The sequence below is a fragment of the Fomitiporia mediterranea genome (genome assembly GCF_000271605.1).
Source record: "Fomitiporia mediterranea MF3/22 unplaced genomic scaffold FOMMEscaffold_1, whole genome shotgun sequence".
Lineage (NCBI taxonomy): Eukaryota > Fungi > Basidiomycota > Agaricomycetes > Hymenochaetales > Hymenochaetaceae > Fomitiporia > Fomitiporia mediterranea.
In genome coordinates, this window is record NW_006760386.1 from 525585 (window position 1) to 550819 (window position 25235).

The 25235-nt window shown below is 46.7% G+C and overlaps 10 protein-coding genes across 10 annotated transcripts; 6 read left to right on the forward strand and 4 right to left on the reverse strand.

Annotated features, from left to right (window-relative positions):
• Positions 1–416: 416 nt before the first annotated feature.
• On the forward strand, positions 417–1286 carry FOMMEDRAFT_149786 (uncharacterized protein; the record flags this gene model as incomplete). The annotated part of the gene is made up of 1 exon (XM_007261163.1): positions 417–1286. One exon carries the CDS (start codon positions 417–419, stop codon positions 1284–1286), a length of 870 nt encoding a protein of 289 aa, XP_007261225.1.
• Positions 1287–2102: 816 nt separating this feature from the next.
• Positions 2103–3831, reverse strand: FOMMEDRAFT_15980 (ATPase). Its single transcript, XM_007261164.1, has 8 exons — positions 3717–3831; positions 3619–3661; positions 3430–3549; positions 3131–3366; positions 2736–3071; positions 2375–2673; positions 2242–2309; positions 2103–2185 (listed from the first exon to the last, which is right to left on the reverse strand). The coding sequence occupies exons 1-8, from the start codon at positions 3789–3791 to the stop codon at positions 2160–2162; spliced, it is 1203 nt and encodes a 400-aa protein (XP_007261226.1). The 5' UTR covers positions 3792–3831; the 3' UTR covers positions 2103–2159.
• A 185-nt stretch (positions 3832–4016) lies between these two features.
• Positions 4017–4938, forward strand: FOMMEDRAFT_100447 (dynactin, subunit p25; the record flags this gene model as incomplete). Its single annotated transcript, XM_007261165.1, has 4 exons — positions 4017–4073; positions 4122–4306; positions 4399–4537; positions 4628–4938. 4 exons carry the CDS (start codon positions 4017–4019, stop codon positions 4823–4825), a joined length of 579 nt encoding a protein of 192 aa, XP_007261227.1. The 3' UTR covers positions 4826–4938.
• Positions 4939–5193: 255 nt separating this feature from the next.
• On the forward strand, positions 5194–5917 carry FOMMEDRAFT_24695 (cytosine deaminase; the record flags this gene model as incomplete). The annotated part of the gene is made up of 4 exons (XM_007261166.1): positions 5194–5499; positions 5571–5584; positions 5643–5823; positions 5888–5917. The coding sequence occupies 4 exons, from the start codon at positions 5194–5196 to the stop codon at positions 5915–5917; spliced, it is 531 nt and encodes a 176-aa protein (XP_007261228.1).
• A 987-nt stretch (positions 5918–6904) lies between these two features.
• On the forward strand, positions 6905–9281 carry FOMMEDRAFT_100449 (uncharacterized protein). Its single transcript, XM_007261167.1, has 5 exons — positions 6905–7530; positions 7596–7646; positions 7700–7921; positions 7976–8329; positions 8382–9281. The coding sequence occupies exons 1-5, from the start codon at positions 7161–7163 to the stop codon at positions 8828–8830; spliced, it is 1446 nt and encodes a 481-aa protein (XP_007261229.1). The 5' UTR covers positions 6905–7160; the 3' UTR covers positions 8831–9281.
• Positions 9282–9527: 246 nt separating this feature from the next.
• On the forward strand, positions 9528–13126 carry FOMMEDRAFT_115452 (Sec1-like protein; the record flags this gene model as incomplete). The annotated part of the gene is made up of 12 exons (XM_007261168.1): positions 9528–9558; positions 9782–9916; positions 10090–10245; positions 10354–10577; positions 10649–10918; positions 11017–11153; positions 11231–11395; positions 11492–11567; positions 11645–11728; positions 11785–11873; positions 11938–12199; positions 12271–13126. 12 exons carry the CDS (start codon positions 9528–9530, stop codon positions 12946–12948), a joined length of 2307 nt encoding a protein of 768 aa, XP_007261230.1. The 3' UTR covers positions 12949–13126.
• Positions 13127–14350: 1224 nt separating this feature from the next.
• On the reverse strand, positions 14351–15347 carry FOMMEDRAFT_130511 (uncharacterized protein; the record flags this gene model as incomplete). Its single annotated transcript, XM_007261169.1, has 4 exons — positions 14351–14567; positions 14607–14976; positions 15054–15164; positions 15251–15347. 4 exons carry the CDS (start codon positions 15345–15347, stop codon positions 14351–14353), a joined length of 795 nt encoding a protein of 264 aa, XP_007261231.1.
• Positions 15348–17267: 1920 nt separating this feature from the next.
• FOMMEDRAFT_115456 (alpha/beta-hydrolase) lies at positions 17268–22258 on the forward strand. The gene is made up of 20 exons (XM_007261170.1): positions 17268–17534; positions 17774–17960; positions 18022–18153; positions 18231–18268; positions 18371–18402; positions 18476–18568; positions 18635–18748; positions 18817–18887; positions 18952–19424; positions 19497–19552; positions 19610–19673; positions 19766–19855; positions 19932–19964; positions 20021–20027; positions 20090–20199; positions 20276–20286; positions 20377–20538; positions 20628–21397; positions 21450–21565; positions 21635–22258. Exons 1-18 carry the CDS (start codon positions 17381–17383, stop codon positions 21024–21026), a joined length of 2226 nt encoding a protein of 741 aa, XP_007261232.1. The 5' UTR covers positions 17268–17380; the 3' UTR covers positions 21027–21397; positions 21450–21565; positions 21635–22258.
• A 437-nt stretch (positions 22259–22695) lies between these two features.
• On the reverse strand, positions 22696–24356 carry FOMMEDRAFT_73330 (RCC1/BLIP-II; the record flags this gene model as incomplete). The annotated part of the gene is made up of 6 exons (XM_007261171.1): positions 22696–23184; positions 23269–23394; positions 23456–23975; positions 24029–24134; positions 24194–24237; positions 24289–24356. Coding segments are annotated over 6 exons (1353 nt in total), but the record flags the coding sequence as incomplete, so codon positions are not given.
• A 122-nt stretch (positions 24357–24478) lies between these two features.
• Positions 24479–25196, reverse strand: FOMMEDRAFT_72135 (kinase-like protein; the record flags this gene model as incomplete). The annotated part of the gene is made up of 3 exons (XM_007261172.1): positions 24479–24793; positions 24853–25074; positions 25128–25196. Coding segments are annotated over 3 exons (606 nt in total), but the record flags the coding sequence as incomplete, so codon positions are not given.
• Between the last annotated feature and the right edge of the window lie 39 nt (positions 25197–25235).

Below are 25235 nucleotides of genomic sequence, written 5' to 3' on the forward strand. Positions count from 1 at the left end.
TGAAGAGTTGAAGCGGAGTTGACACGTGAGCTTCGGAGTTTAAAATCAGCAACGCGTCTGAATTACTCTTCGCCTCGTGAAATTCAATCTCTGCACTGAACCTCTGCCACCTCCACCCAACCTCGAGCGCCGAAAGTGGTCGTGGACAGGCCGCTAGTAGGATATACAGGCGTTGGTAATCTGCTTGTTAGATGTCTGCTTCTTACCGTTTTTACCTTCCTTAGGTGTCGACAGTCCCTGCTGCAGCAGGCACGGGATAGTTGCGGTGCAAGACGCCGCTCAGGTATGTCTGATCCGCATCAACGGGTCTGACGACTCACTGTATGCGTTATCCTCACCTATTACTAAATAGCGGGAGCAGTTCACGTTCGCCAGACTGGATGCCACCTCTGTAGTCGCAAGTGGACTCTGTAGAAATGCTCGGTGTCATACACTCTGCCGCCTCAGACTTCTCTGCTTTCTGCTATCCTCGGTCTCTTTTCTCTCCTGTCATCTGCAATGAAGTCCATGAGACGTCCATTGAAGAGCGCTACTGCCCGAAACAACACATACATGAGTGCGATGATCGGGAGTGGGAGGAGCTCCTTGCTGAGGGACTTCAGCTCTTCGATGAGTCTGAGGCTGATGTATTCCCTCCATCGGACCAGCTGTTCAGTGACATACACGACGAAACCGAAGATTTGAAGACACTGAAGACACACGAGGACGAAGAGATGCAAAAGTCTACACCTGATGCTCCTCCACCGACTCCAGAATCTACTCTGTCAACTCCGTCGCTCATTGGTGGTAATGGCCGGGAAGACAGCATTTCCTCAATCGGCGATGAATCCGAACCTGATTCTGACTACGATGGTGAAGGGAGCGCAAAGAAAGCTATGATTGTTGCCAAACTGTCTGTCTCTAGGAACAAGCGAAAGCGAGGGAAAGGATCGAAGCCGTTTAGCCCTCGCAAGCGCCTCTGTCGCACGGACTCCACGAACTCAGATTCTACAATTTCGTCAATCGCATCTGTCAGCAGCAACACGTCAAGTGCAACTGCGTTACTTCTGCAGAGTATGATGAAGTCTGAAAATCCTTGGAAGTGCCCTCATTGCCCCTGGATCCAGCACACTCAGCGTCTTCCAGATTTCCTCCGTCATCAGCGCTCGCACTTCGTCTCTCAATCGGATTGGCCTTGCCCCAACCCTAAATGCGGCAAAGGATTCGCTAGAAAGGACTCTTTGAAAAGACACCTCGACAACAAGGCTACGGGCTGCAAACGTCCTCCCGGATATACAGTCTGCTAGGTTCACTCTATCTAGCGTTGTCGAACCAGCATATACCCAGAAGACCCTGGATTCTTCGTGCCGCTCCTTTAATACCTGGTGGATGGAATGTCTCTTCTCTTTTCTCGTCTTCTGTTTCTCGCCGCGATGGGTGACTATACAACGCTGTCAGACTAAAATTCTCAACTCTTCGCGGTGCGCTATGCACTATCCTTGCCGTCTAATCACTCGCTTCGATTCGACTCGTGACGATCATTCAAAGGATTTCTTCAGGAAGAAATTATATCCATATCACCGTCATTTCATCCCTTGCATTCATTCTTATTTCATAACGACTTCGATAATTGCTTGAATTCTACACATTCGGCTTGCTCGATGCAGCCTCGTAATCGTATCTTAGACCTCACTAGTCGCGACTGATGCCTACCCTTCGTCTTTTTCATTTCTGAATTCTCCGTCTTCTCGTACTCTCCGACTCTGTATTTCTGCGATACCTGGATGTATTCTTCTCGAACATGTAGCGATGCCTCTGTTGTACCTGTACTGTATTACTGTCTGCTCGCATTGCCCGTAATGGACGAATGTCTTATTCGGATCTTTGCTCGCTGCCTTCGATTTCTTACTATATTGTCGATAATCTGCGTGTCATAGATTCGAGTGGTGTTCAAAAAACTTGCACGGCAGGTGAATGCAATAGCCAGACATGCGCTGAAGTGATTTTCTCGGAATATGCTCGTCGAGAACTAAGACATAAAACACTCGGGCGTGCATGTTGGCCAATAGCATTCAAGTGTGTTGCACGACTTGCGGCTCAGTAAAGGTCAAAACTTGATTTTTGCAGGTATCAAGTTCATGAAATGGGGCATGGAATGATACAACGTGTCTACAATAGAATCAAGCAGCCGAGTACTCTAGTTTAGCTGTAAGACAAGATGTCAGAAAAATGGGACGAGAAACAGTTTTAAATGCTACGTACTTTCGTGTTTCTTCGCCTCTCCAACCTTCCGCGCAGCTTTAGTAAGGTCTTCTTGGGTGATAAACTCACTGTCGCAAAAAATTAGTTATCATGTCCCAATAGGCACTCAAGCCACGAAGAAAAGACAACTAACCGGTCCTCACGAATAGCAAACATCCCAGCCTCAGTAACCACATTCCTCAAATCTGCACCATTAAACCCATCCGAGAGTTTCACGATCGCTTCGTAATCGATGTCCTTGCCCTTGTTCACAGGTCCAGCATGGATTTTGAGAATCTCGAGTCGACCTTGTTCGTTTGGTAGGGGAATCTCGATCTTTCTGTCTAGTCGGCCTGGACGGAGGAGGGCCGGGTCGAGGGTGTCTGGACGGTTGGTTGCCATTATGAGTTTTGTTTTACCGAGTGTGTCGAAGCCGTCCATTTGGTTTAGGAGCTACGATCGCAGTTTCGGATTAAATGAAGGTCTGAGAGTACTGAAAGCGTTGAACAACGCACCTCCATAAGCGTCCTCTGAATCTCCCGATCCGCACTCGTCCCCTCAGAGAACCTCCTCCCACCAATCGCATCAATCTCATCCATAAAGATAATACACGGCTCATTCTCTCGTGCGTATCCAAACATCTCTCTCACGACACGTGCGGATTCTCCGATGTATTTGTCGACGATGGCGGATGAGACGACTTTGAGGAATTTGGTGTCGAGGGTTGCGGCTACTGCGCGTGCGAGGAGGGTTTTGCCTGTTCCTGGGGGACCGTAGAGGAGGACGCCTTTGGGGGGTTGGATACCGACGCGAAGGAAGAGTTCGGGGTTCATTAGGGGGAGTTCGATGACCTAGGTGAGATGATTATTAGCAAGCATATACAACGGGTGAAGATTGGCATTAGACGTACCTCACGAAGTTCCCGGACTTGTTCGCCCAGCCCTCCAATCCCGGCGAAAGTTACCCCTCCTGGGTCTTCAAGCGACATCTTGTATACTAACGGATCGACCTCGCGAGGTAGGATACGCATGATGGTTAACGTGGTCATGTCTAAGCTGACACGCGTCCCGTTCTTCAGCTTTGCGGCGGGTAATGCGGGTCTGTATGAGACGACGTATCGTGGGCCTGAAGAGGCTTTGACAATAACTACATCACCAAGAAACTATTGTAAGGTACGGTATTAGCAATGGAAAAGAGTATTAAGCATACATCGTTCATCATCCAGCTGCTTCATCACTTCTCCAATAATCTGGCCAACGGACTGTACGGCTTTGATATCATCCTCCGTCTTCTCAAAGTCCTTCTCCAGGTCCTTAAGGGAGAATCGTACTGAACCACAAATCAATACGTTCAGTTACATCTACGTGCCTCAAACTAGTATGAGAAAGAGAGTCTCACAGTTTTTAAGACTCTGACTACTCATTTCGTGCTCTCGCATTTTCTAAACGGCTACAGTTAGTCGAGTGGATTGTGGAATGATCGCCACGGGTGCTCACATTGCGATAGCCCGTCAGAGCGTCTTTCCTCCTCTGATCCATCTCTCCAGAAGATGTAGACGCTTGATTATCCATCTTGTATAATAGTGAAGGTCGAGTGGTGAGATGGCAGGAAGGTAAGGAGAGGCTGCAAGGTAAGGACGGTGGACGCGGTGCTCACGCTGTAGGGACGCGTCAGTGTTGTTGACCCTTGTTGTTGTAGTGGCCAGGTTTGGTATCGTCGATCACGGCATTGCCACCAGTCAAGACACTAAATCTTGTCAAACGCGTTGTTACTCAACGCCAAGTTGAGGCTTCAATATGTCGAACATCCTACAACCACTAGTCTATTACATCAAAAACGAGTTCATCGAGACTGTTAGTACTTCTCTCATATCATCTTTGTCTGCCATCTGATATGAGCAGGACACAGGAAACAAAGTCTCTCGAAGAGCAACAATCGCAGGTCCGCAAAACATAATCCTCGGAGGAAAGACTATCATCTCCAGTGGTGCTATTATCCGCGGTGACCTGAGACGAACGGGTCCAGGTCATACGGTTGTCATACAGCTTGGGAGGTATTGTGTTATTGGGGAGAATTGTGTTGTTAGGTGAGTCTTCTTCACTTTACATACCGCAAAGCATAGTTTAATCGGAGTAAATGGATGATAATTGATTAATTAATTAATTAATTAATTCGTAGACCTCCCTACAAGACCTACCGTGGACAATTCAATTACTATCCTATGAAGATTGGTGACCATGTACATATCGGCGCTGGTAGTATCGTTGAAGCAGCCTCGATAGGAAGCCACGTCGAGATTGGGAAGAACTGCATCATCGTGCGTCTTCTCCTTCATCCTCTACCCACAATAACACCTTCACTTACAACATCTATACAACGTCTATGTCCTCCGTTTGGCATAATGCAGAGTAAATTCGTCATCATCAAAGACTGCGCAAAGATCGCAGACAACACAGTCCTCATGCCAGGCTGCGTCGTACCCGCCCTCGCTCACTTTTCTGGTGCACCGGGTCAGTTTGTCGAGGATTTACCGGAATCGACGCAGGAGGTTATTGAGGCGGAGACAAAATCTTATTATGATCGGTTCCAGCCGCTGGAAGGATGACACAGCTTCGTTAATCTGTCATTTTCTCGTTTCCATACCCTTGAGATTTATACCTTGTTCCTTCAGCAAAATTATGGTTGTATAATACAATAAATAACGTATGTAGCTTTACCTCGATGTCTAAAACGTGTGCAAACAGCGTAGATGAGTTAACCTGGCTGATTTCAGTAAATACTTGAGTCTGTATAAAGAAAGCATCTTCGGGAACCACAACTATGTATCTCAGAATATGGTCGTCATGGTTATCAAGAAGAATTCGTCGTGCAAGCTTCCATCCCGTGTTTATATGTAAAACCCAACACTATCGACCAGTCATAAACAAACCCTCTAGAATCCATATCTTATCTTCCTATCCTAACATCACCAACATGTCCTCAACAAATCCAGACCCAACCAACCCAACCCAAAAACCCAAATTCAACGACGAGCTCGGCCTCTACCTCGCCCTCCGCGAAGCGAAAATAAGTGAAGCCGAGGGTGGGATACCAATCGGTGCCGTCCTAATCACCCAAGGAGCCCTAAATTCAAGTGGTAAAGAATACGAAGACCATGAAATCTGTTGTGTAGGGCATAATTGTCGAATTCAACAAGATAGTGCTATTTTGCATGCGGAGATTGCTGTGCTTGAGGGGGCGGGGAGGAGGAGTGCGGAGTTGTATAGGCGGTGTACCATGGTGTGTATATTTCACATTGATATTGATTTGTTTGGAGTGGGTTACTGAATTCAAGCTGAGTTTTCTTGTAGTATACAACTTTAAGGTAGGTTCATGCTCATTCTTAGAGTCATCCCATGAATTAATAATATTATATTATAAAGTCCTTGCGACATGTGTACCGGCGCCATCCTCCTCTACCGTATCCCCCGCGTCGTCATCGGGGAGAACACGAATTTCCTTGGTGGAGAAGCTTACCTCAAATCCCGAGGCGTGGAAGTCGTTGTTATGGATAATAAGGAATGTAAGAAGTTGATGGCGAAGTTTATAAGAGAACATCCTGAGGTGCGTTTAATTTACTTCGATTGAGTGTTCGTTTTAGGAATGAGGTGGACTGATGTTTTGATAGGAGTGGAATGAGGACATTGGCGAACTATGATTTTGAACAAGCTAGGATACAAGTTGAGGAACCTGTAGAATCACAAACGTAAACAGAAGTATTCTGAACGTCACTTACATGCGTACTTACGCATCTCGATTGTCAGCGTTGCTGTGGCTCCGATCGGCTGTCATAAAATAAAGGTGCAGACTATTTTTAGGACATCATAATGATCATAATGTCATATCAATTTGATATCCAATTGATTTTCGGGAGAAATTCTTGATTTGTGGTCAACGCAACGTGCAACGGGACCTTGATCCAGTTCGGTAAGAGCGCGCTGAGATGAAGCTGCGAGGACGATTGGTTCCATGTACTTGAATTTGAAAATCCGTTGAGGCACGGATGCTAGAGTAGACTCTAGAATGATGCATCAGAAGACAGGTCGCACTTTGAAGTCTTCTGAGAGCATGTTTCCGCGCAGGATGCACAAATGGTGTACATTTACAGCCGCGGCAAGCATTATTAACGAGACGACGGAGCTCCGTCGCATCGAAAAAAACATTGCAGATGCAAATTAAAAAATTGTATTTCCGGATTGCAGTGCTATATTCCGGCAAGCCGGGATCGGCACGGAAATTAGAAGCAACCGTGAATGATGTGTATGATCTACAGATGATTCCGCTGTTCCAGGCTAGGAAAGTGCTAAAAATCTCGGCACGGCGTGGACCTCTCCGCCGCTCATTGAGTTGGTGAGGGGTTGGTCGTTGCTTGGAAAATGTCAGGAGGTGCGGAAATAAACAGATTAACAACAGCGAGGCAGAGGAACGAAAGCCAAGGACAAGAGGAAGGATGCAGGAGGACGGAAGCCGTTAGCTCGATCGCATCTCGGACGATCCATGTGATGGAGGTATGTTGCTCACTGCACACAACGACGTTGAGGGCACACAGCGCATTGAATGCATGAAAATCTGGCTGCGCATTTGTCCGTCTGGACTGGATACGGGAGATACGATGTGGAAAAAGGGGAGGGAACACGGCTGACAGCCGGTCAGCCGAGCGGCGTGGGAAGAGCGACTGAATTGAAAATGAAGGCTTGGCCTGCTGTTCTGTCGTTGCTCTCATTCCATTCCACCTCCTCCACCCCTGTTCTGTTCCCTCCTGCCTGTCTTTTCCGGCTCTTTGCCTCGCAACTCGCTCTTTTGTTGTTGCGTATTCCGCTCTTTATCTCACTCTCCTTACATCCTCTGCGCCAGCTCGCCCCCTCACACGAACTCGTTGACCGCGATTCCACACGGTCATCATGAGATCCCTTATCGCCTTCGCAACCTTATTCACCCTAGCGTCTGCTACAGACCTCAATGCTAGACATGCTCGTCTTGTCAAGCGCCAAGCGCCTCCGTCTTCGTCTACCCCTGCGCCAGCCCCTTCTTCGACTTCGTCGGGGCCAGCAGCGCCAACTGTTTCCAGCGTGACGTCTGGTGTTCCGGGTGCACCGTCTATCACGACCGCTGCTCCTGCCACGTCTATCGTCACTACCCTTGCTCCCACCAACATCCCTCCTATTTCCAATATCACCTCAGGAGCTATCTCAGAGTCTACTATCGCTCTCAGCTCGACGCCCGCAGCTGGACAAAAGCCTTCGATTTCAGGCGCACCAGCTTTGCCGTCGTGTACGTTTTTCTCAAACCTTATTTGTTCTTCGGTTGCCGGATCATTTACATCACTTTCCCGACAGATACCATCGTTCCTTCACAATGGCCGGCGATGGACAAGATGCCCGATCCTAGTAAATATTTTTAGTTTACATGTCGTATTTGCAATGCTTAGTATTTTTCTCAGGTTCTCCTGAGGTCCAGGAGTGGATGAAGGAGCTTGAGGGCTTCAACATCCCAAACCTAAGTACGACCGACGGTACTTGCGCTGGTTCCCCAGAGGCAGCTGCGGACGCTGCCAACCGTGGTTGGTGGACGTGCGGTGGATACACTCGAAGCACAGATATCGTTGCCTGCCCCAATAAGCTTACCTGGGGAATGAGCTTCGATGACGGTCCCGGATTCTACAGTGAGCTTCTTTGTCTAATTTTACTCTAATAGGCTCTTACACTTTTATTATTAGCCACGAAGCTTCTTGACTATCTCGACGAGAAGAAGCTCAAGACCACGTTCTTCACTGTTGGCTCGCGTGTCATTGAACGTCCTGATGTCCTCCGTGCCGAGTTCCTGTCTGGCCACGAGATCAGCGTCCACACCTGGTCGCATCCCGACTTGACGAAGCTCACGAACGAGCAGATCGTTGCGGAGCTTGGCTGGACTCGTAAGGCGATTCAGACTGTCCTCGGTGTAACTCCTGTCACTATGCGCCCACCGTACGGAGACATTGACGACCGTGTTCGTGCAATTGCTCTTGCTATGGGCATGGTTCCTATCATCTGGACTCGTGGCCCCCAGAACAACCAGTTTGATACCAATGGTAAATCACTTCACGCTTCACTATGACCAATGTAACTAACCAGACTTGATAGACTGGAAGGTGCCAGGTGGTACCGTCACTGGTCCTCAGTCGCTTCAGGCCTTTGAGGAGATTTTGGGCAATGCTACGCAGATCAACACTGGTTTCATTGTACTTCAGCATGATCTGTATCAACAGTCGGTCGACCTTGCCGTTGGTTACACACTAGACAAGGCAATCACCTTCCAGCCTCAGTTGACTCTTGAGCCCATCGGCACTTGCCAGGGCTGGCCTGCAACGGATCTGTACTTGGAGACGACGACGAACACGACGTTCCCTTACCCTAACTCTCTGATTTCAGGAAACGCAACTACGACTGCCTCTGCTCGAGCAACGGCCGTCAGCGGCAAGAGTGGCGCCGCTCAAGGCTCGGGAGCTCTTGCCAATTTCGCAGGTGTGCCGACGCTGGGCGCGATGCTTGCGGGATTATCGGTATTGATTGGTGGTGTGCTTGTTGCATAAGAAGCATATGAAAGGAAATGGAAAAGTTTTTTTTAGATGCTTGGATTTCCCCCTGATTTCTCTTCTCCCAACCAATCATTAACGCGACGACGACTAGCTAGCTACAGGCCATTTTCTTGATAATGGGCATTCCCTGCTCTGATTCCCCCCTTTTTCTCTCGTTCGTGCATGTTCTGAACACCCGCTATTCCCGTCACACTCTACTCTCTACTATCCGATTCCCCTTTCTACTTTTCCTTTTCTATTTCCGTTTCTTGACGAGCTATCGACACAACTTTTAATTCTCTTTCGGTAGCTTTTTTTATTCTGTTGCTAGTCCTTTTTAAATTTCTATGACGGACATGAACCGATAATTTTTGTCTTTGCCACGATGATGTACATCGAGACAGACAGACAGACCTATTCCGATTCATATCATATCATATGAATACATTTACAATTTTTTTCTGCCGGTTGGAGATATATTTTGTCTGCAATATGTGGTATACTGGATGTTAGGATTTATCTACACAAGTAGTGATTTTATATGGTTGGATACATACAAGTAATGAATTGAAGAGGTGAAATGATGAGACGCTGTGTAAATGGAGACGAGCACGCGATTCGCGGCGCATTCGGCAGCCGACTAAACAAGCAACGTAGACCATTTATCACTTGTGCTCTTCTTACTACTTTGCTTCCTTCCTCATCGTCCGTCATGTCCTCGTTGCTCACTGTCGCTCGGGAGAGTACGTCCAGTCCTTCTCTCATATCCTCTAATCTATACTGATGATTATTGTTGATTCTGGTTTTGTATTTCGTGAACGTTGCGTTTGCGTTGTTGCGGGTCCGATCGTCATCACCTCACCTCACTTCACCTACGGTTGCCTCCACCCCTGCTTCATTTCCGTGTGGCTCCCCTCTTTCTACTTCCGTTTGTCACTTGCGTCAACCCGCATTAATGATATGTAGAGTTCCTGGAAGCGATCCGTAATGTTAAGCCTGAGCCACCTGCACGACGGAAAGCGCTTGTTGTGGACGAGCATTCGCAGAGGGTGTTGTATAATGTGTTGAAGAGGAATGATATACTTGAGGAGGGTGTGACTGGTGGGTCTTTCTGTCTTGTGTTCTTTTGTTTGTGAAGTAGGTTGCTAATATTCTCCATGTTTGCTTATATTTAATTGTACGAACTTAACGCTCGCTCGCTCCGCTGTGATGTGATGTGGTGTTGATTATACGTGGACTCGGACATGGACATGGACATGGATTCGCGACGGTAGCGATTTTCGTCAACACGGATCGACTTTACGAGCCGCTACCGGAGCAAGAGGCGATGTACATCCTCATGGCTACAACGCAGAACGTCGAACGTATCGTTAACGAATTCTCGTATGGAAATCGACAGTTCAAGAAGGTGCATTTATTCTTTCTTGACCGTGCGTTTCCTCTTTTTCTATTCTTCCCCTTTTATTATGAGCTCAAACTCATGAATGAACGAATGCATATGTATGGATGAACATGGCTCTCTGGATAACAAACAACAGCACTCCCCGAAGAACTCTTCCAACGACTCACGAACTCACCCGCAATCGACTTCCTCGTATGCGTAACGGAGTTGTTCTTGAACTTTTGGGCTATGGAGGCGTGTGTGTTCTCCATCCAGTCGCCGCAGATGTTTTTCAGCGCGTTCTCTCCTCCGCGTGGACAACAAGCGATTGGACCGATGCGAGAGCGACTTATGGAGGATTTGAAGTTTACTGCTAGACATGTACGTTGCTCCTCCCTCTTATTTAAAAAGTGGCATAATAATTCATTATATGCTTCCTACACATACTCTAGATTGCCAACATCTGCATTACCCTCAACGAATTCCCCTACATCCGTTATTACCAACCCTCACACCACAAGCCTCTCGGTCCACTCATCCCTACACAAGCGTTCCTCCCACCACCGCCAACAGAGGGTTCGCAAAGGTGGCGTACGAACCTTGCGAGAGGGGCTACGGCGCGTGCGTATGAGGATGCTGAGAACGAGTATGTTAGTAGGGCGTTGGCGGTGATGGTACAGGGGTTGTTGGAGGAGTATGAGAGGGGGAACCCGGAGTTTCCTGTGAGTTGCTCAACTGCTTTCCTTCTTCTCTTGTGATCGATTGTGCAATTGGGTTTTGGTTGTCCTTGACTGATTGGATTTTTTTTGGTGGAGAGTAGAAAAAGCAAGGACGACCGAGAGGGACGTTAATTATTACGGACCGCTCGATGGACGCTGTCGCCCCGTTTTTGCATGAGTTCACGTATCAGGCTATGGCGAATGATTTGCTTGATATCGTTGATGGTGTTCAATACTTGTCAGTTCTCTCTCCCCAACCCCTCATTACATTCAACTAAATTTAAGTTATTATTTTTTCGTTTGTTCACCACGCAGACATATACACAAGAACAACGTAGGGATGGAAGAACGCAACGAGGTAGTGTTGAATGACGAAGACCCTGTATGGGTCGACGTACGACACTTGCATATGCGTGAGGCGATTGATAAGCTTATGGGAGACTTTAATGAGTTCTTGAAGGAACATACGTCGTTTACTGGGTGCGTCTCTTACTTAAACTTTTTTTTTCGGGAGAATCGATTACGCGGAAGTTAAGTATGCTTATTTGTGCATTTTTACCGAAATTTGTGGATTAGGGAGGGTCCGGCGAGTATGGAAGCTATGCGGGATATGATTGCGACGTTGCCGCAGTACCAGTCGCAGATGGCGAAGGTACGTGTAGTTCTCGACGTAGAAACAACTTTGACACAGAACTGGGACGATTCTCCTCTCGACTGTTTTTTGTGTAGTTCTCGCTACATTTATCGATTGCGCAAAAATGTATGGATTTGTTTGAGTCGCAGAACTTGCCTGCTCTGGCAACCATCGAGCAGGTTCGTGGATTCTTCCAGAGAGTGATGGATATAATTGACGAGCCTCTGTATTCTAGAATTGTGCGACTGGTCTCACCGCTGAGGGGAAGACACCTAAAACGCTCGTTGAAGAGATGGTTCCTGTACTGGATAGCAAAGACGTGGTGTACGCGCCTCTCCTTACCTTACGCATTCTTCTTTCTAACCTTGATTCTTCTTATCCCACATAGGAACGCCAACAAAATGCGCATCATCTCGCTCTACATCCAATACCGCGAAGGTGTACCAGAAGAAGACAAACGACGGCTCTGCCAGCATGCACGACTACGACTCGCAGAGATCGATGCGATTGGTAGTTTGGTGCATTTAGGTGTACGTGTGACGCGTGGTCCGGCGGATAAGGATATTAGGAGGAAGGTGAAGGCCAGACCGGGGGAAGATGAGGAGTATGATTTGTCGAGGTATAAGCCTGTTTTGCAGACTGTTTTGGATGTGCGTTGTCCTTCTATCGTTTTCATTTCTCTCGGTATTCATTGTTGTTTTTACTTCACCTGGTTTTGTAGGATCACGTCTCGGGGAAACTCGACACATCCGTATTCCCCTACGTCAAAGACTCCCCAGCCCAAAGCCTCAAAACCGCCTCTCCAAAACCTCCACCTCCACAAACGACCTCTCTCCGCAGTGCACGCGCTGCATGGCACAAAGCACCTCGACCAGGCGGGCCAGGTGGCTCCTCACAAGACTCAACGCGGGAAAGACTACTCGTATTCGTAGCAGGTGGTATGACCTACAGCGAAATGCGCACCGCGTACCAACGCTCTTCTCGATTAAATCGAGACGTGATAATTGGAAGTTCGCACGCGACTACGCCAGAAGAGTTCATGGACGATTTGAAAGTCCTAGAATTGGGAGGTGTAGGGTCAAGAGTTGCACCGAATGGAGTTGGGGAAGCGTTGGGTAGTATGCAGAGGTATTATGATGAGAGGTATTATGTTGCTGAGCCCATCGTGCCTCCGCCTCGAGCGAAGTCGGCGCCTGTTGGACCGGATCAGCAGCAACAGAGACCTGGAAGAGGGTTTGGTGGGTTGTTGAGTCCGAGTGGTGGAGGGGGAGGGGGAGGGGGACCGAGGTTGAGTTCGACGCAGAGTATGAATTCGGTTAGTAGTGCTGGTGCGGAGGTGACGCCTGCGAGTGGTGGGGATGGGAAGTTGAAGAAGAAACGTGGGTTTTTCAAGTTTTAAGTTTATAATTACATGGATTGGGATTAGGGATGATGTCTTTGACGAGGGGAAGGGGAGAACGAGGATTGTAGTATTATAAATGCTTTACTTGCAGTAAATATATTTTTCCTTTCTCTACAGAATTCGTCCTTTGCCATCTTGTTACTAATAATAATCATTATGCGATATGAGTTGAACCATCAGGGATTAGCAGTGTGTCCCGACGACTGTGGTGGCACATTGACGTACTTTCGTTCTCGGGGGTATCACTTGAGGTTATTATTATTACACAGTGTTTGATTGGGATATTTGATTTCATCTTTCTGAAGATTTGCTTTATTCGGATAATTGATTTGTTATAGCCCAAGACGTGCTTCTTTGCTTGTTTTAATTTTACAGTTGTAATCTCTTCTATTCATATTTGCATAAGAGATAAACTAGTTTCAGAGCCGACGCTTTTTTTTTGAATGTAATTCAATCATCTGAGGTTCGCGGGAAACAGACGCCGAGATAAATAAATAGCGGCATCCGTATCTCACATGATGCGAGGTGGAAGCAAAAGAATATCAGAAGCACACTAAAAGGAGATTTTTCAATCAGAGAATTCACGATAATTATACTAGTGATATGTGCATCTCAACGATGTGATGGGCAATGTTCAGTGAAACATAGTAGTCTGATACACGCCTCCCATGTCAGAGAGGTGGATTTTGACATTCACAACAATGGCAGGGACACAGAACGCGAAAATCATACGCTTGAAAAGGAAGAAGCTAAATCACGTGTTGTATCCTCATAGTGCCGAAAAGGGCAAGTTGAGAAGGCTATAGCAAACGGGGATAAGTTGTTCGTTTCCATGATTTCTATCAAGGACATCAATGCCAATTGTCAGATTCTCGCGCTAGTAGTCAGGCGATCTCATTTCTTTCCACCCCTCGGTCATATGAAGAGAACGTTCTTGATGGGTCTCGTCGTTTTCTTTCCAAGAGACCACGACCGCAATGAGGTCGGCCTCCTCGTCGACGTCGCGCACAACTACCGCTTCTTATTCTTGTTCTTCACGTAGCTCTCGGGCACCTACACTCTTTTTTTCTCCACTTCCGTTCTTTGTATGCATTTTTCAACTTTCGATACCCGCTAGTTCTGCTCCGTTACATGATAAGACGAGAAACCGACGTACTCCTCAACGCTGGGGAGGCGGTTATGGCGGCGGCGGCAGTGGTGGTCCTCCCTGGGGGTGGGATGGCGAGACCGGGTCTGACGAAAGTGATTCCTCGTATGTTTTCGCATTTTCCCTTCTGTTTTCCATGTACTGGGCCTGACCGGTTTTTTTCTTTAGTTCACAGGCAAAAGCGACGACTGCAGCTCCCGTACCGACGACCACTCCAAAGGCAACACCAACACCTACCCCAACGCCCACCCCTCAGCCTACTCCAGCTCCAGCTCCAGCTCCAGCTTCTTCTTCATCAGCTAATGCTAATACTCCCGCGTCTCCGCCAAAGACAACGGGCTCTGCATCGTCGTCCGGTTCAAGTCCTGAGTCGTCTTCGTCAAGAGCCTCAAACGACTCAGCGGATGACCACACGCAAATCGCCGTATCCTCGCTCGGAAGTTCAAGTAAAGTCGATTCTTCCACATCTCTTGTCGCGGCTTCCTCAACGTCTCGCTCTGCCCTCTACTCTTCCTCAGTTACCATTGTCTCGGGCTCCTCAACGATCACGGTCGCCGTAACACCTTCGTCATTACCTCCAGGCGAAACGGCGTCCGAAGCGACTTCCGGTACTTCTTCGCATCGAAATATGGGAGCGATAATTGGAGGTGTTGTTGGAGGCGTTCTTGCGTTACTCCTCCTTTTGTTGCTCCTGTTTTGTTGTCGGAGGAGAGCGAGGCGTGCTTCTGCGGAGTATACCAACATGCAGAATGATGCGCGTTCGCCGACGTCGATGACTACTTCAACGGGAAGATCGTGGTTCCGACTCGGACGAGACGATTCGGAGATGTTGGCTCCGCGTCCTGCCGTATTCAAGTGCGTCACTTGATTTTCTTCGACTATAAAAACCGCGTATTTTTTTTTACTGATGATTAATTTTTTTCTGATAGTCGTGAAGAAGGCAGGATAGCTCCACAGAGAGGTAACTCACGGATGTTCAAAACGCAGTCTATGCAGACTCTGGTTGCAGCGTACGAGTCACCAGAGAACGAGAAAGGCCAACCCCCTATAGCTGGTCCGGTACGTCCTATTCCCCTTCCTACTCGGATAATCCTAACCACCTAATCTCATTTCCGTAACGTTTATCATTTTTTCAGGCAAGCTCTGTCGAACGCGACACTACCACCAACAGACACCTCTCCCTCATGTCCGGCAGCTCATCAGGATCCCAATCGCAATCGCAATCGCACACAATGAACAGCTTCGTCATGACTCCCGTCAGTCCAGTAGACCTATTAAACCAAATGGCAGCGATCCAAGCTGCTATGCAGACGCTCCAAGAACAACAACAGCGTATGAACTTGAATGGACCAACGATGCCGTTACCGATGCCGATGAATTTAAGTACTGCTGCTGAGTCGGTCGTCGCTCCGCCTGCGTATTCGAGGGGCGGGTTGGAGTAGGGGCAGTTGTTAGATACACGTCATGGCATTTTTGGTTTTTCTTGTTTTTATGGTTGTTGTTTTATCTTTGCATAACTTGTTTGTGAAGATGACTTTTGGTTTCCATCCACCCTGTTTGCTGATGATATACACCATTATTTGACATTGTTTGTTTGGCATCCGTCATTGACTTTCAGTTGGTTTTTTTTTTACTTCATCGTACATATTTTTTGTTTGTTTGTTTCGTTCGTTCGTTGTGTTGTGTTGTGTTTGTTGTGTTTGTTTCTACGCTCTGGAGGCGTGTTTTGCATGTAAGTACGTTACCTTTCGGGCGATGTGTTTGCTTGAATTTGCGTATTCGTTTGTCGGTTTGGTAGGCTGTGTTTTGGGTAGTTATGTACGTGTGTGTATGCATGTAGGAGGTAATGCAGCTTGCATATAATTATTGGATGTTGTTTTACCAGACTTTCGCCCAGGTGAATTGGTGTACTTATTGAGGATTGCCTTCGATCTGGATGAGACGGATCCAATTATCAATGATTCGGTTAATTTTTTCCGTAATCTTCTTTGTTGCAGGGAAAGAGGTTCGTGTGTACCCGAGTCGGATCCATCAAGGGAGCTTTGTGGTGTCAGTATCAGAGTCAGTATCAGAGTTGAGTTAAACTTTGCATTCTGAAGCAGGCTTCTTTCTATTATCTAATTGATGTATAGTGAGACATGTTTCTTTTCTGGGACTTATACTGGGTAAATATACCATACCATACAGTACCATACCAGAACATGCATATGGTTCAAAACATTCTAATGCATATTTTGCTTACTTGGTCGGATAAGATGACGCCCAATGAGATTCCACCACACATTATATTGCAATATTTTGTTAACATGTTGTCCCTTGCTTTGAGAAGCTGTCCAATTCATTATGCAAAATATGCATCAATAAATGACGCAATAAAGATATTTGAATTTAAGGCTTGAGTGGCAGGAAAGTTTGAAATTGTGCTGGATTTTCCAATTAGTGAACGGGCAAAGCACCCGTTTCGTGAGTGCGTATGGACATTTCGGGTCTCTCGGAGTCAGTTCTGTCCGTCTGAAATATAGCCGCGAGGATGATGTGGGGTGAAAATACAAGGCGCGATCTGCCCGCGGAAAACGACAGGAACTCGTAATTCTATTCCTCGATTACTTTGCTTTACCAATGTTCCGTGCTCGCCTCTTAAATGCTCCAAAATGTGCTGATTTTCCCGTGGCGCGGCGTCTTGAAGCACTAAAATAGATGACAGGATAAACATTTGAATCTATTTGAAGGTACTGCGATCTTTTATATCAGGAGATGGAGTGGATCGAGAACTTTATGCGGCCAGGATCATAAGACAGACCATATGGATGTCAAGATGGCTCGGGACTTGTGCCATCCACACCGGAGCGTACAAGGCGAATCAAACCTGAATGAGGCAATACACTCGCGGTAGTGCACGCAGTCGTCGGGCCATAAGGCGGGGCTTATCACGCGGTTTCGTGTTGTTTTACTTGCGCGGATCCATTCCATAACAACTACTCGGCTACGGCAACGGGCGGGAGTGCGCTTCTTCGCACTCCTGCATTCGTTCGACTGTTGTGTGTGTGGTGCGGTCTCAGAAGCAATCATCTTTCTGACGTTACCGGTTTGACGAACCCTATACGCGACATTTTCATTGTTTCGCATATATAAGGGCTCATACACCCTCATCATGTCCCTTCTCTCTGGGCTCTCGCTCTCCTCTGCTCCGCGCTCGGGATCTAGGACGTGCTCTCTGAGTCTCTTCGTTCGTGTCACGTAGAATAACACGCCTGGCGGGAGAGTAAACTTTCTTTCGTGAGGATGTTCAGCATTGGCTTGCTCGCTGCTGTTACCACCAGCCTTGTCGCGTCTGGTTCGGTCTACGCGCAAAACAGTTCATCTGAGCTGCCCAATTCGTTTCCGCATGATTATCCTGGTAAACCTGCGGGCGACTTTAGCCCTGAGTGGCAAGACTGTGAGCACATCTTTCCATCTATTTTTTCTCAAGCCAAGAAAGCTGCGCTGGTTGGAAGGCCGCGCCCGTATCGTACATCCGTTGCGTCGTACAAATGCAACATTTATTCTTCCGTCTATCAATTGTTCAATCCGTCATTACATGTGCTCTCGGATTTACATCAACTTCTTCAACATCATCATCAATTAAATAAATAAAATATCAATGTCAATACTAATTATTTTTATCTCTAACTACAGATTTCCTCGTGAAAGACCCACTCCCGAACGTAACGTTCCCTCTAAACCGCAACTTTGCTGGGAACATCGGCGTAAACCGGCCGAACCATCCAAACGACACGCTGTTTTTCTGGGCGTTCGAGACTCAGAATGGTTCGCTTACTGCGGAGAGTTCGGAAAAGCCGTGGGCTATTTGGTTGAACGGAGGGTGCGTTCAGTCTTATTTGTTTCAACGAATATCTCGCAGAAAGTTGATTATATGCGCACAGTCCAGGCGCGTCGAGTTTGCTTGGTCTCCTGGAGGAGAATGGGCCGTTACTTATTACAGAATCCGGTGGGTTTACGTCGAACGAGTTCAGTTGGGAAAAGATCGTCGATTACATCTGGGTCGACCAGCCTGTGTATGTCATTTCCCCGCTCTACACCGATGTTAAGCTAAATGGGTACTGAATATTTTATCTTATGTTTTGTTTGATAGTGGAACCGGATTTGCTACAGCGGATAGCACGGGTTACAGTAAGTTTCAGCCGTATTTGTATTTGACTTGCCTTTGTTTGTCTTCGGAAGGACTAGTTTGATTGACTAATTTTGGGTTTGGGTTCGGATTTATTTTTGTAGTCGTTGATGAAGACCAGATGGGTGAAGATTTCGTATGTGGAGTCTCTTCCTACTCGCAAACTTTCATCTTGATTGTTGTTTATTGATGATACTCGTTTAAAATAGCTTGGCTTCCTTTCGAACCTTGTCAAGGTTTTCCCGAGCCTTGCTACTCGGCCTCTTCTCTTGACTGGTGAAAGTTATGCCGGAACTTACATCGTAAGCTTCACTACTTCATCTAATTTGAATTCGCTGATCCCAATGTTTGTATTACTCCATTTTTAGCCGTACATCATGAAGGCTATTTTCTCCACAGAGAACCCACCTGTCAACCTCGTGAAGGCTGCGATTGGGAATGGGGCTATTGGGAGTATCACTGAGACGCAGCAGGTTACTGCTGTACGTAGATCCCTATGGATACTTTTACAGTTGATTGGATTACTGAGGTCGTTCTGGCTTTTATTTAGGTGGCGATTATTGAGACCTACCCTCAGTTGATTGGCTATGACCCAGAGGTATATGACTACTTTGTAGAACAGTAAGTAGATGAGTTCTTCATTCTTTCGAGGTGCTCTGTTCTATTAAACGACTACTCTTCATAGATCCCACCTCTGCGGATTCGACCTAAACCTCACATACCCTCAAACAGGCGGACATTTCCCCTCAATCAACCTCAACTTCACAACCGGTTTCCCGCTCGATTTCAACGACACATCCTCCAACTCGTCCATTTCACCCATACCCTTGCCAAACAGGCTTCACCAATCCTCCATTCTCGCACATTCGATGTTATCTAAACTCGCATCAGACGAGGCATTGCTCGAACCTCGTTCTCCAGGGTACACAGGAAAACTCAGCACACGTGTTTTGCGCGAGCGAGAGGAGAAGAGGGCTGCGTGGAAGACGGTACTTGAAGAGAAGAAGAGGAGTCGAGATTGGCAGAAGGAGAGGATGATGATGACGAAGACGAAGAGGGATTTGAGTGGACGTGCGAATGGGACTATCGATCCGTGGTATGCTTGCTTCGTTTCGCAGGAGGTACAGGATTATGCGTTGAATTTCTCGTTGCCGTGGAGTATGTCCTTTCTTTTTCTCCTTTGCTTGTCACTTTTCTTGGACTATGATTTGCTAATATGTGGGATACTAGGTAATGCGGCGCCTGAAGTTGTGGACCCTGTGACGAACGCTTTCTCGCCGTTCAACGTAAGTTTAAGACTTAAGCTCCTCTTCGATTGTACCTCCCGACTAATGTCTTGATAGCCATACAATCTCCCGGACGCAAGGAAACCAGAACCGAACATCGACCCGACGACTTTCCTCAATGGTCAGTAATAATGCATCTTCACCCTCCCATACTTCTGCAATCATCGAAACGAGCGACAATACTTACATTGTTTTTGATGAATGATAATGAAGACGATGTGACACGCGCAGCGATCCACGCACCGACAAGCAAGAACTGGTCGTTGATTACGAATTATCCGTTTAATAATACTTTGGACTTCCGTTCGTTATTCTTTTCTTGACTCGAACGCTTGATATAAACAGAAGAGCTGATAAATATTCCGTTTGGCTAATGTAGCACCTGATATTATCAGCCCATTCGGTGATCCAAGTAAGTAAATTACTATCAATTTGATAGTTTTGTCTCGAAATCTAACAATTTAATAGGTGTTCCGTATGTTGCATTAGACCACCTGAAAGCCGTTGACTTATCTAATTTTATTCGCCTTTCTATAGACCGTCAGCATTCTTCGGTGAATTGTTAGCGAACGCTTCCGCTGCCAACGTCCCCGTTGTGATCTACAACGGGAACGATGACTCGGTCGTTCATCACTTTACCAACGAAAGTGAGCATTTCCTTCATCACAATCATGCTTAAGCTGTACTCGGTGCTAAAACATCCTCTCTTCTTGCCTCGTTCAGTTGTAATTCAGGTACGACATCAACATCCTACAATCACAACCCACTGCGGGATGCACATGAGTATTGATCAATATTAATTTCGTTAATTTGAATAATTACAGAACACAACGTTCGGCGGTATCCAAGGCTTCACGAAGCGGCCGCAAACGCCATTCACAGACGCAGATGGGAATGTCTTGGGACTCGTACACCAAGAACGCGGGTTGACGTACGTCATTGTCGAACACTCGGGACACGAGGTACCAGAGTTCAACCCCAAGGCTGTACGTCCTTTCCTCTTCGTCTTTCTCTCAACCAAATGAAAGGAAATAAAATATAAAATCTGATGTAAATAAATCACTTCTTTGTGTAGGCCCTCGTCCTGTTCAACGAATTCATCCTCGGCTCGAACAAGACCGGCACCGTACAAGAAGATGGAAGCGTAGTCGGCGGTGAGGATACCTCTATACTCGTCGGCGACACAGGAGCCATCCCCGGACAAATCAGCATACTATTTGGAAGTGGAGACGCAACGAGTTTGTATGTTGCACCTGAAGAGACGAGGGCTGCGTGGGATAGTTTCTTGTCTTCCGTAGCAGCTGCACGAACGACGGGAGAAGAGTCGGGGAGTACGACTTATATAACGCCAACGGGAACGGAGACAACGACGAGTGTTTCGGAGAGTTTTACTCCGACGCCGACGACTACGGAATCGATTACGGGTTCTGTGACGACTTTTGCTGAGAGCTCGACGACTTCTTCGAGTGCTTAGCTTAGCTTGGATTGGATTGGATTGAATCTTGAGGTAATTAATGTTTTTGATGGAACGAGATGAAGTGATGAAGATCTAGGTGCAGGGTGTTGCATATATCTAATCCTTTTCCTAGTACTTATGGTGTTAGAAGAGGAGACGAGACGAGACGAGACGATTTTATTATGCTCTGTTTATTACAGTAGTAGTTTATTCGTCTTTATACGATGCAAGGACAGTTCTTGATTATTTGTTTACTTGATTTGTGAAGGATAGTGAGAGGTAGCTTGTTTCTACGTGATTGTGTGTTTAACATTGTTGAGTGGGGATTGTTCGATCCGACAGAGTCCATTGCGCAAAGACTACAGCATAGCAGTTTGATGCTAGAGTATCTAAGGTATAATGAGCAACAATGGTCCAAGAATCACAGAAATCGTTACTTACACGCTTGAGCTAAGATTGATACTGGCATATTCCAGAGCAAATTTCAGAGCAAAAATTGAGCAGGGATTAACGATTAAACGACGTGTAAAAAAATCTAGTCGAACCACAATGCGAGCCTGTGGTGGGTCGAACACAAATTAACCATTCCCCGCATTTTAAAAAAATGGGCAAGCACACAAACTTACGAACGATATTCAAAACCAAAACCATCTAATCACACCTCCCATCGCTCGGTCCATCCTTCCACCTCTCATCAAGCTTTTCAATCGCACAGTCAAATGATGGCTTCCCAAGTCGTTCGTTCACCCGATTATGCTGTTCACATAACCAGCGACTTAGGCCTTCTCTCCCAGATACGTCAGGTGGACTCCGTTTAATCTCCTCTCCGAGGTGCGAGGCGCAGTGCGTGCAGGGGTAGAGAACGGGTAAAGAGAGGAGGAGGGAGAGCATGCGAGTGCGTTGAGTTGGTGTGGGTGAGGTGGGGTAGTAGGCTGCTGTTGTGTGTAGGAAGGTCCATGTCGCGCGGCCGAGTTGTTCGACATCCGGAGGACAGCCTTCAGGTGGTTCGTTCGGTCGAGGCGTATTGGTATTTGTCGTGATGTTTGGACCATAAGCGAGTGCACCCATTGTACCTGCTACACCTGCAAAGGGCGAGAAGGATGCTTTGGTCGATTCGTTCGAGGACGGGGAAGCCGTTTTTGTTTTCGTCGGCTTCCAGTAGCGGAACGCAGTACAGATCTTGCAGGGTTTGCCATCTGGGCCGATAACAACACCCGGAGGTAACTTTTGAGGATTTTGAGTGTCCTGAGGAGGTTGTGTGGTAGTGTTTGTCATTGTCGTTCTTGGGGAAAGTGAACTTTCGGCGTGACCGCGTAGAGGAGAGATTTCGTAAGTAGTTTTCTTTCTTTTGCCCACATCAGCAAGCTTTGCTCATCTCTTACTGAGTTATCTAACATTTAATAGTGGATTCCATTACTGAAGACACACAAACACATCTTGGTAGCATCCTCGATTCAAAGCAAAACGGGTTTTGTTACTTAAACAGTGAACACAGCCCATTCTCTATTCTCGTCCTTTTGCTATTGTTTTGTACTAGTACCAGAGCTGAATCTGACTACTCAGGAGCCAGTACCTTCTGTCTCTGGGTCAACCCACTTAGCTAGTCACCTTGGCTTAATAATTTAGGTGCATCTTCAGTTTCTACTGTTTCCTACTGATAAGAGTAAGCATATTTGTACAAGATGAATCAGCACACGTTAGTGAAACTGACCTCCAGATCAAGATCAACAACTAGTGCACCTGAATGCCATCCAGCTGCAGTTACAGCAATGCAAAACCAGTTTCTTGTATCCAAGCCATGGTCAAAGTGCACCTCTGTTGGTACTGGAACATCTGGAACTGGAACATGTTGTCCTTTTTTTGCATGCCTCAATTGCTGTTGTGTTTCATATCCTCTAGGAGCTCCGACAGGCAACTCCGTTGGTAGGCTGAGGCCGAGGCAGCCCTCCATGTCGTGACCCCACGAGTATAACTTCCCATTTGCAGAGAGCACCAGATTGTGGTGGTTGGACATAGTGACAGAAATAATAGCTTTGTACTGCAGTTCTGGGATTACTTCTGCCTCCATCTCCATAACTGGTGTTGTCTGATCATATCCTATAAGGACAATGGAGTAGCTGTCGTTCGGATCGTCATTTGTGTACGCAACGAAGCGGCCGTTGCGGTCCGCTGCAATCTGTGGACGAGCGAATAACATTCCGATAGAGAAGGCATATTAATTTTTAAGGAAAGTAGGGTAGGAGTCAAGGCAAGAGCATACGTGGGTGATTCGTACATCCTTCGGTGGCGCAAGCGTAGCAATACTTCCACCTCTCGTGCGTCTACCGCCTGCGAACATTCGATCATGATGAACACGGATCCTCTCTGTCTCGCTGAAATTTGGAAGCTGCGGATAGCGAGCATGGATACCAATCAGTGTTAAACGCAAGGACAAGTAGCTTACTCACATATTCCCAATGCATCTCTTCAACGTTTGTCATAGGGTTCAGCCCAGAAAGTCTCAGGACATGTCCTTTATTTGTCAGTGCTATCAGGACACTGTCCATTGCTGCAAGTTTAACAACCTTTGTGTCTTCTTCGTTCCCCAATGCTTTCCCAGAATGCACTAATTCAGGAAGATGAGGGATAGTCGGAAGTTTTTGTGGATCATACTCCAAGCCCCATGCCATGCACGGGATTGTTCCTTCTGCTGTTGCTTGCGCAAGCTGATTCCCCTCTGCATCCATCAGTGCCATAGTTTCTCGAAATTGCTGTCGAATGACTCCAGCAAATGGCCACCAGTTGTAGATATCTCCAGAGGCAGTCAAGACAAAGCAGCTCTCACTTCCACAAGAGATCTGTATTGGTGTTGACTCCGGGGAGGTTCTGTTTAGTACAGGTGTGATGATTCGGAAAGGTCTTCCCCACGATAGGAAGGTCCAAACCTGGTTCGATACACTCAATGCTGTCATATGCGTCGCTCCGCAGCTTTGATCGTATTAGAGGCGGAGCAGAAATGTAGCAACTAAAAAAGTACTAACCTCAATGCCTGAATTGGTTCAGGAGGTACAAGGCGCAACGGTATATCTGTAGCATTCCCTGCTCCAGAAAATCCGTATCCCGGCTGCTCAAGGCCATCCAAAGTGCCTTAGAACGACAAACGAATGAGTTATGCTTTTCATCGAATTTCTACAATGTAGACATACCCCAGACGTAGACATGGCCCTGAGAGTCAAGAGCGTGATATGACCTAAATATGTACTATCAGGACAGGCCAAATAGTAAAAGCACATTGTCATACCATCCTCCTGAATCGAGTTCAACTATGTTTGAATGGCCCGGAAATTTAATTTGTATAGGATATGGTATACCACTCCTATCTGCCAAACTATTACCAATATCACCTAACCTTCCAGAAAAATTATGCCTATGCCTGAGATTAGTGCCACATTACTGTAAGTATATTTGTGATACTTTTCCAGTTCCTACCCCTAGACAAAGACTTTCGGATTGTATAGGCCTTTGTACATGAACCCTTGACGTTCTTTGAGTGGATTTATTAGGTTTGAAGTACCTTTTTCCCTATTCCTCTCCATACTTTTCAAATACCCGATACACAATTCTGCAGATATCCGATCCTTTGGTGGTTCCCAACAACGTTTGCACAATTTCCACGTATAATACTCCAAAGTTGGTCCTTGGCCTGTGTTGGCTGGAGGAGTAGGCAGTGAACCTTGAATTATGGCAAGTAACACTATAGGAATAGCTGCTTTTTCATAATATGGCTGCTTTTTTGTTAAAAGAGCCTTTTATTATTCAATAAGTAGCTGTCAACACTACAGCAAGTAGGAATCCAACTGCTTACATATACAGTCATTCCGAATGCCCATACGTCAGACTCTCTGGAGTATTTAATTGCATCCTGATCTTGACTAGCAAGTATCTCCTTTGACATATATGCAATAGTTCCTCTAATCTCGCTTGATGAGGAGCTACTGAACTGCAACGATTGTGATGCAGTAAGCATGCGAGATACGCCAAAGTCACAAAGAAGCGGGTCCCCTGTGTCAGATATCAAGATATTGGCCTATTTCTTGGAAATCAGAATCGATATGAAAGTCCAATATTGTTAGCTCTCACCGGTTTTATATCAGAGTGGACTATATCTTCCGAGTGAAGGAAATGAATGGCATGTGCGATTTTTGCGACCTAATTAAGAATATTACGAGATCATATATCAGCAACAAT

Bases quoted from the DNA above. Each gene is read 5' to 3' on its own strand.
- FOMMEDRAFT_15980 (XM_007261164.1), bottom strand. From the start codon at position 3,791: ATGGATAATCAAGCGTCTACATCTTCTGGAGAGATGGATCAGAGGAGG. The intron at 3,662-3,716 runs GTGAGCACCCGT...GTAGCCGTTTAG, and splicing joins CTCTGACGGGCTATCGCAAT to AAAATGCGAGAGCACGAAAT. The intron at 2,674-2,735 runs GTGCGTTGTTCA...CTGCGATCGTAG, and splicing joins TTCAGAGGACGCTTATGGAG to CTCCTAAACCAAATGGACGG.
- FOMMEDRAFT_100449 (XM_007261167.1), top strand. From the start codon at position 7,161: ATGAGATCCCTTATCGCCTTCGCAACCTTATTCACCCTAGCGTCTGCT. The intron at 7,922-7,975 runs GTGAGCTTCTTT...TTTTATTATTAG, and splicing joins TGACGGTCCCGGATTCTACA to CCACGAAGCTTCTTGACTAT. The intron at 8,330-8,381 runs GTAAATCACTTC...CAGACTTGATAG, and splicing joins CAACCAGTTTGATACCAATG to ACTGGAAGGTGCCAGGTGGT.
- FOMMEDRAFT_115456 (XM_007261170.1), top strand. From the start codon at position 17,381: ATGTTCAGCATTGGCTTGCTCGCTGCTGTTACCACCAGCCTTGTCGCG. The intron at 17,535-17,773 runs GTGAGCACATCT...CTCTAACTACAG, and splicing joins TAGCCCTGAGTGGCAAGACT to ATTTCCTCGTGAAAGACCCA. The intron at 18,403-18,475 runs GTATGTGGAGTC...CGTTTAAAATAG, and splicing joins ACCAGATGGGTGAAGATTTC to CTTGGCTTCCTTTCGAACCT.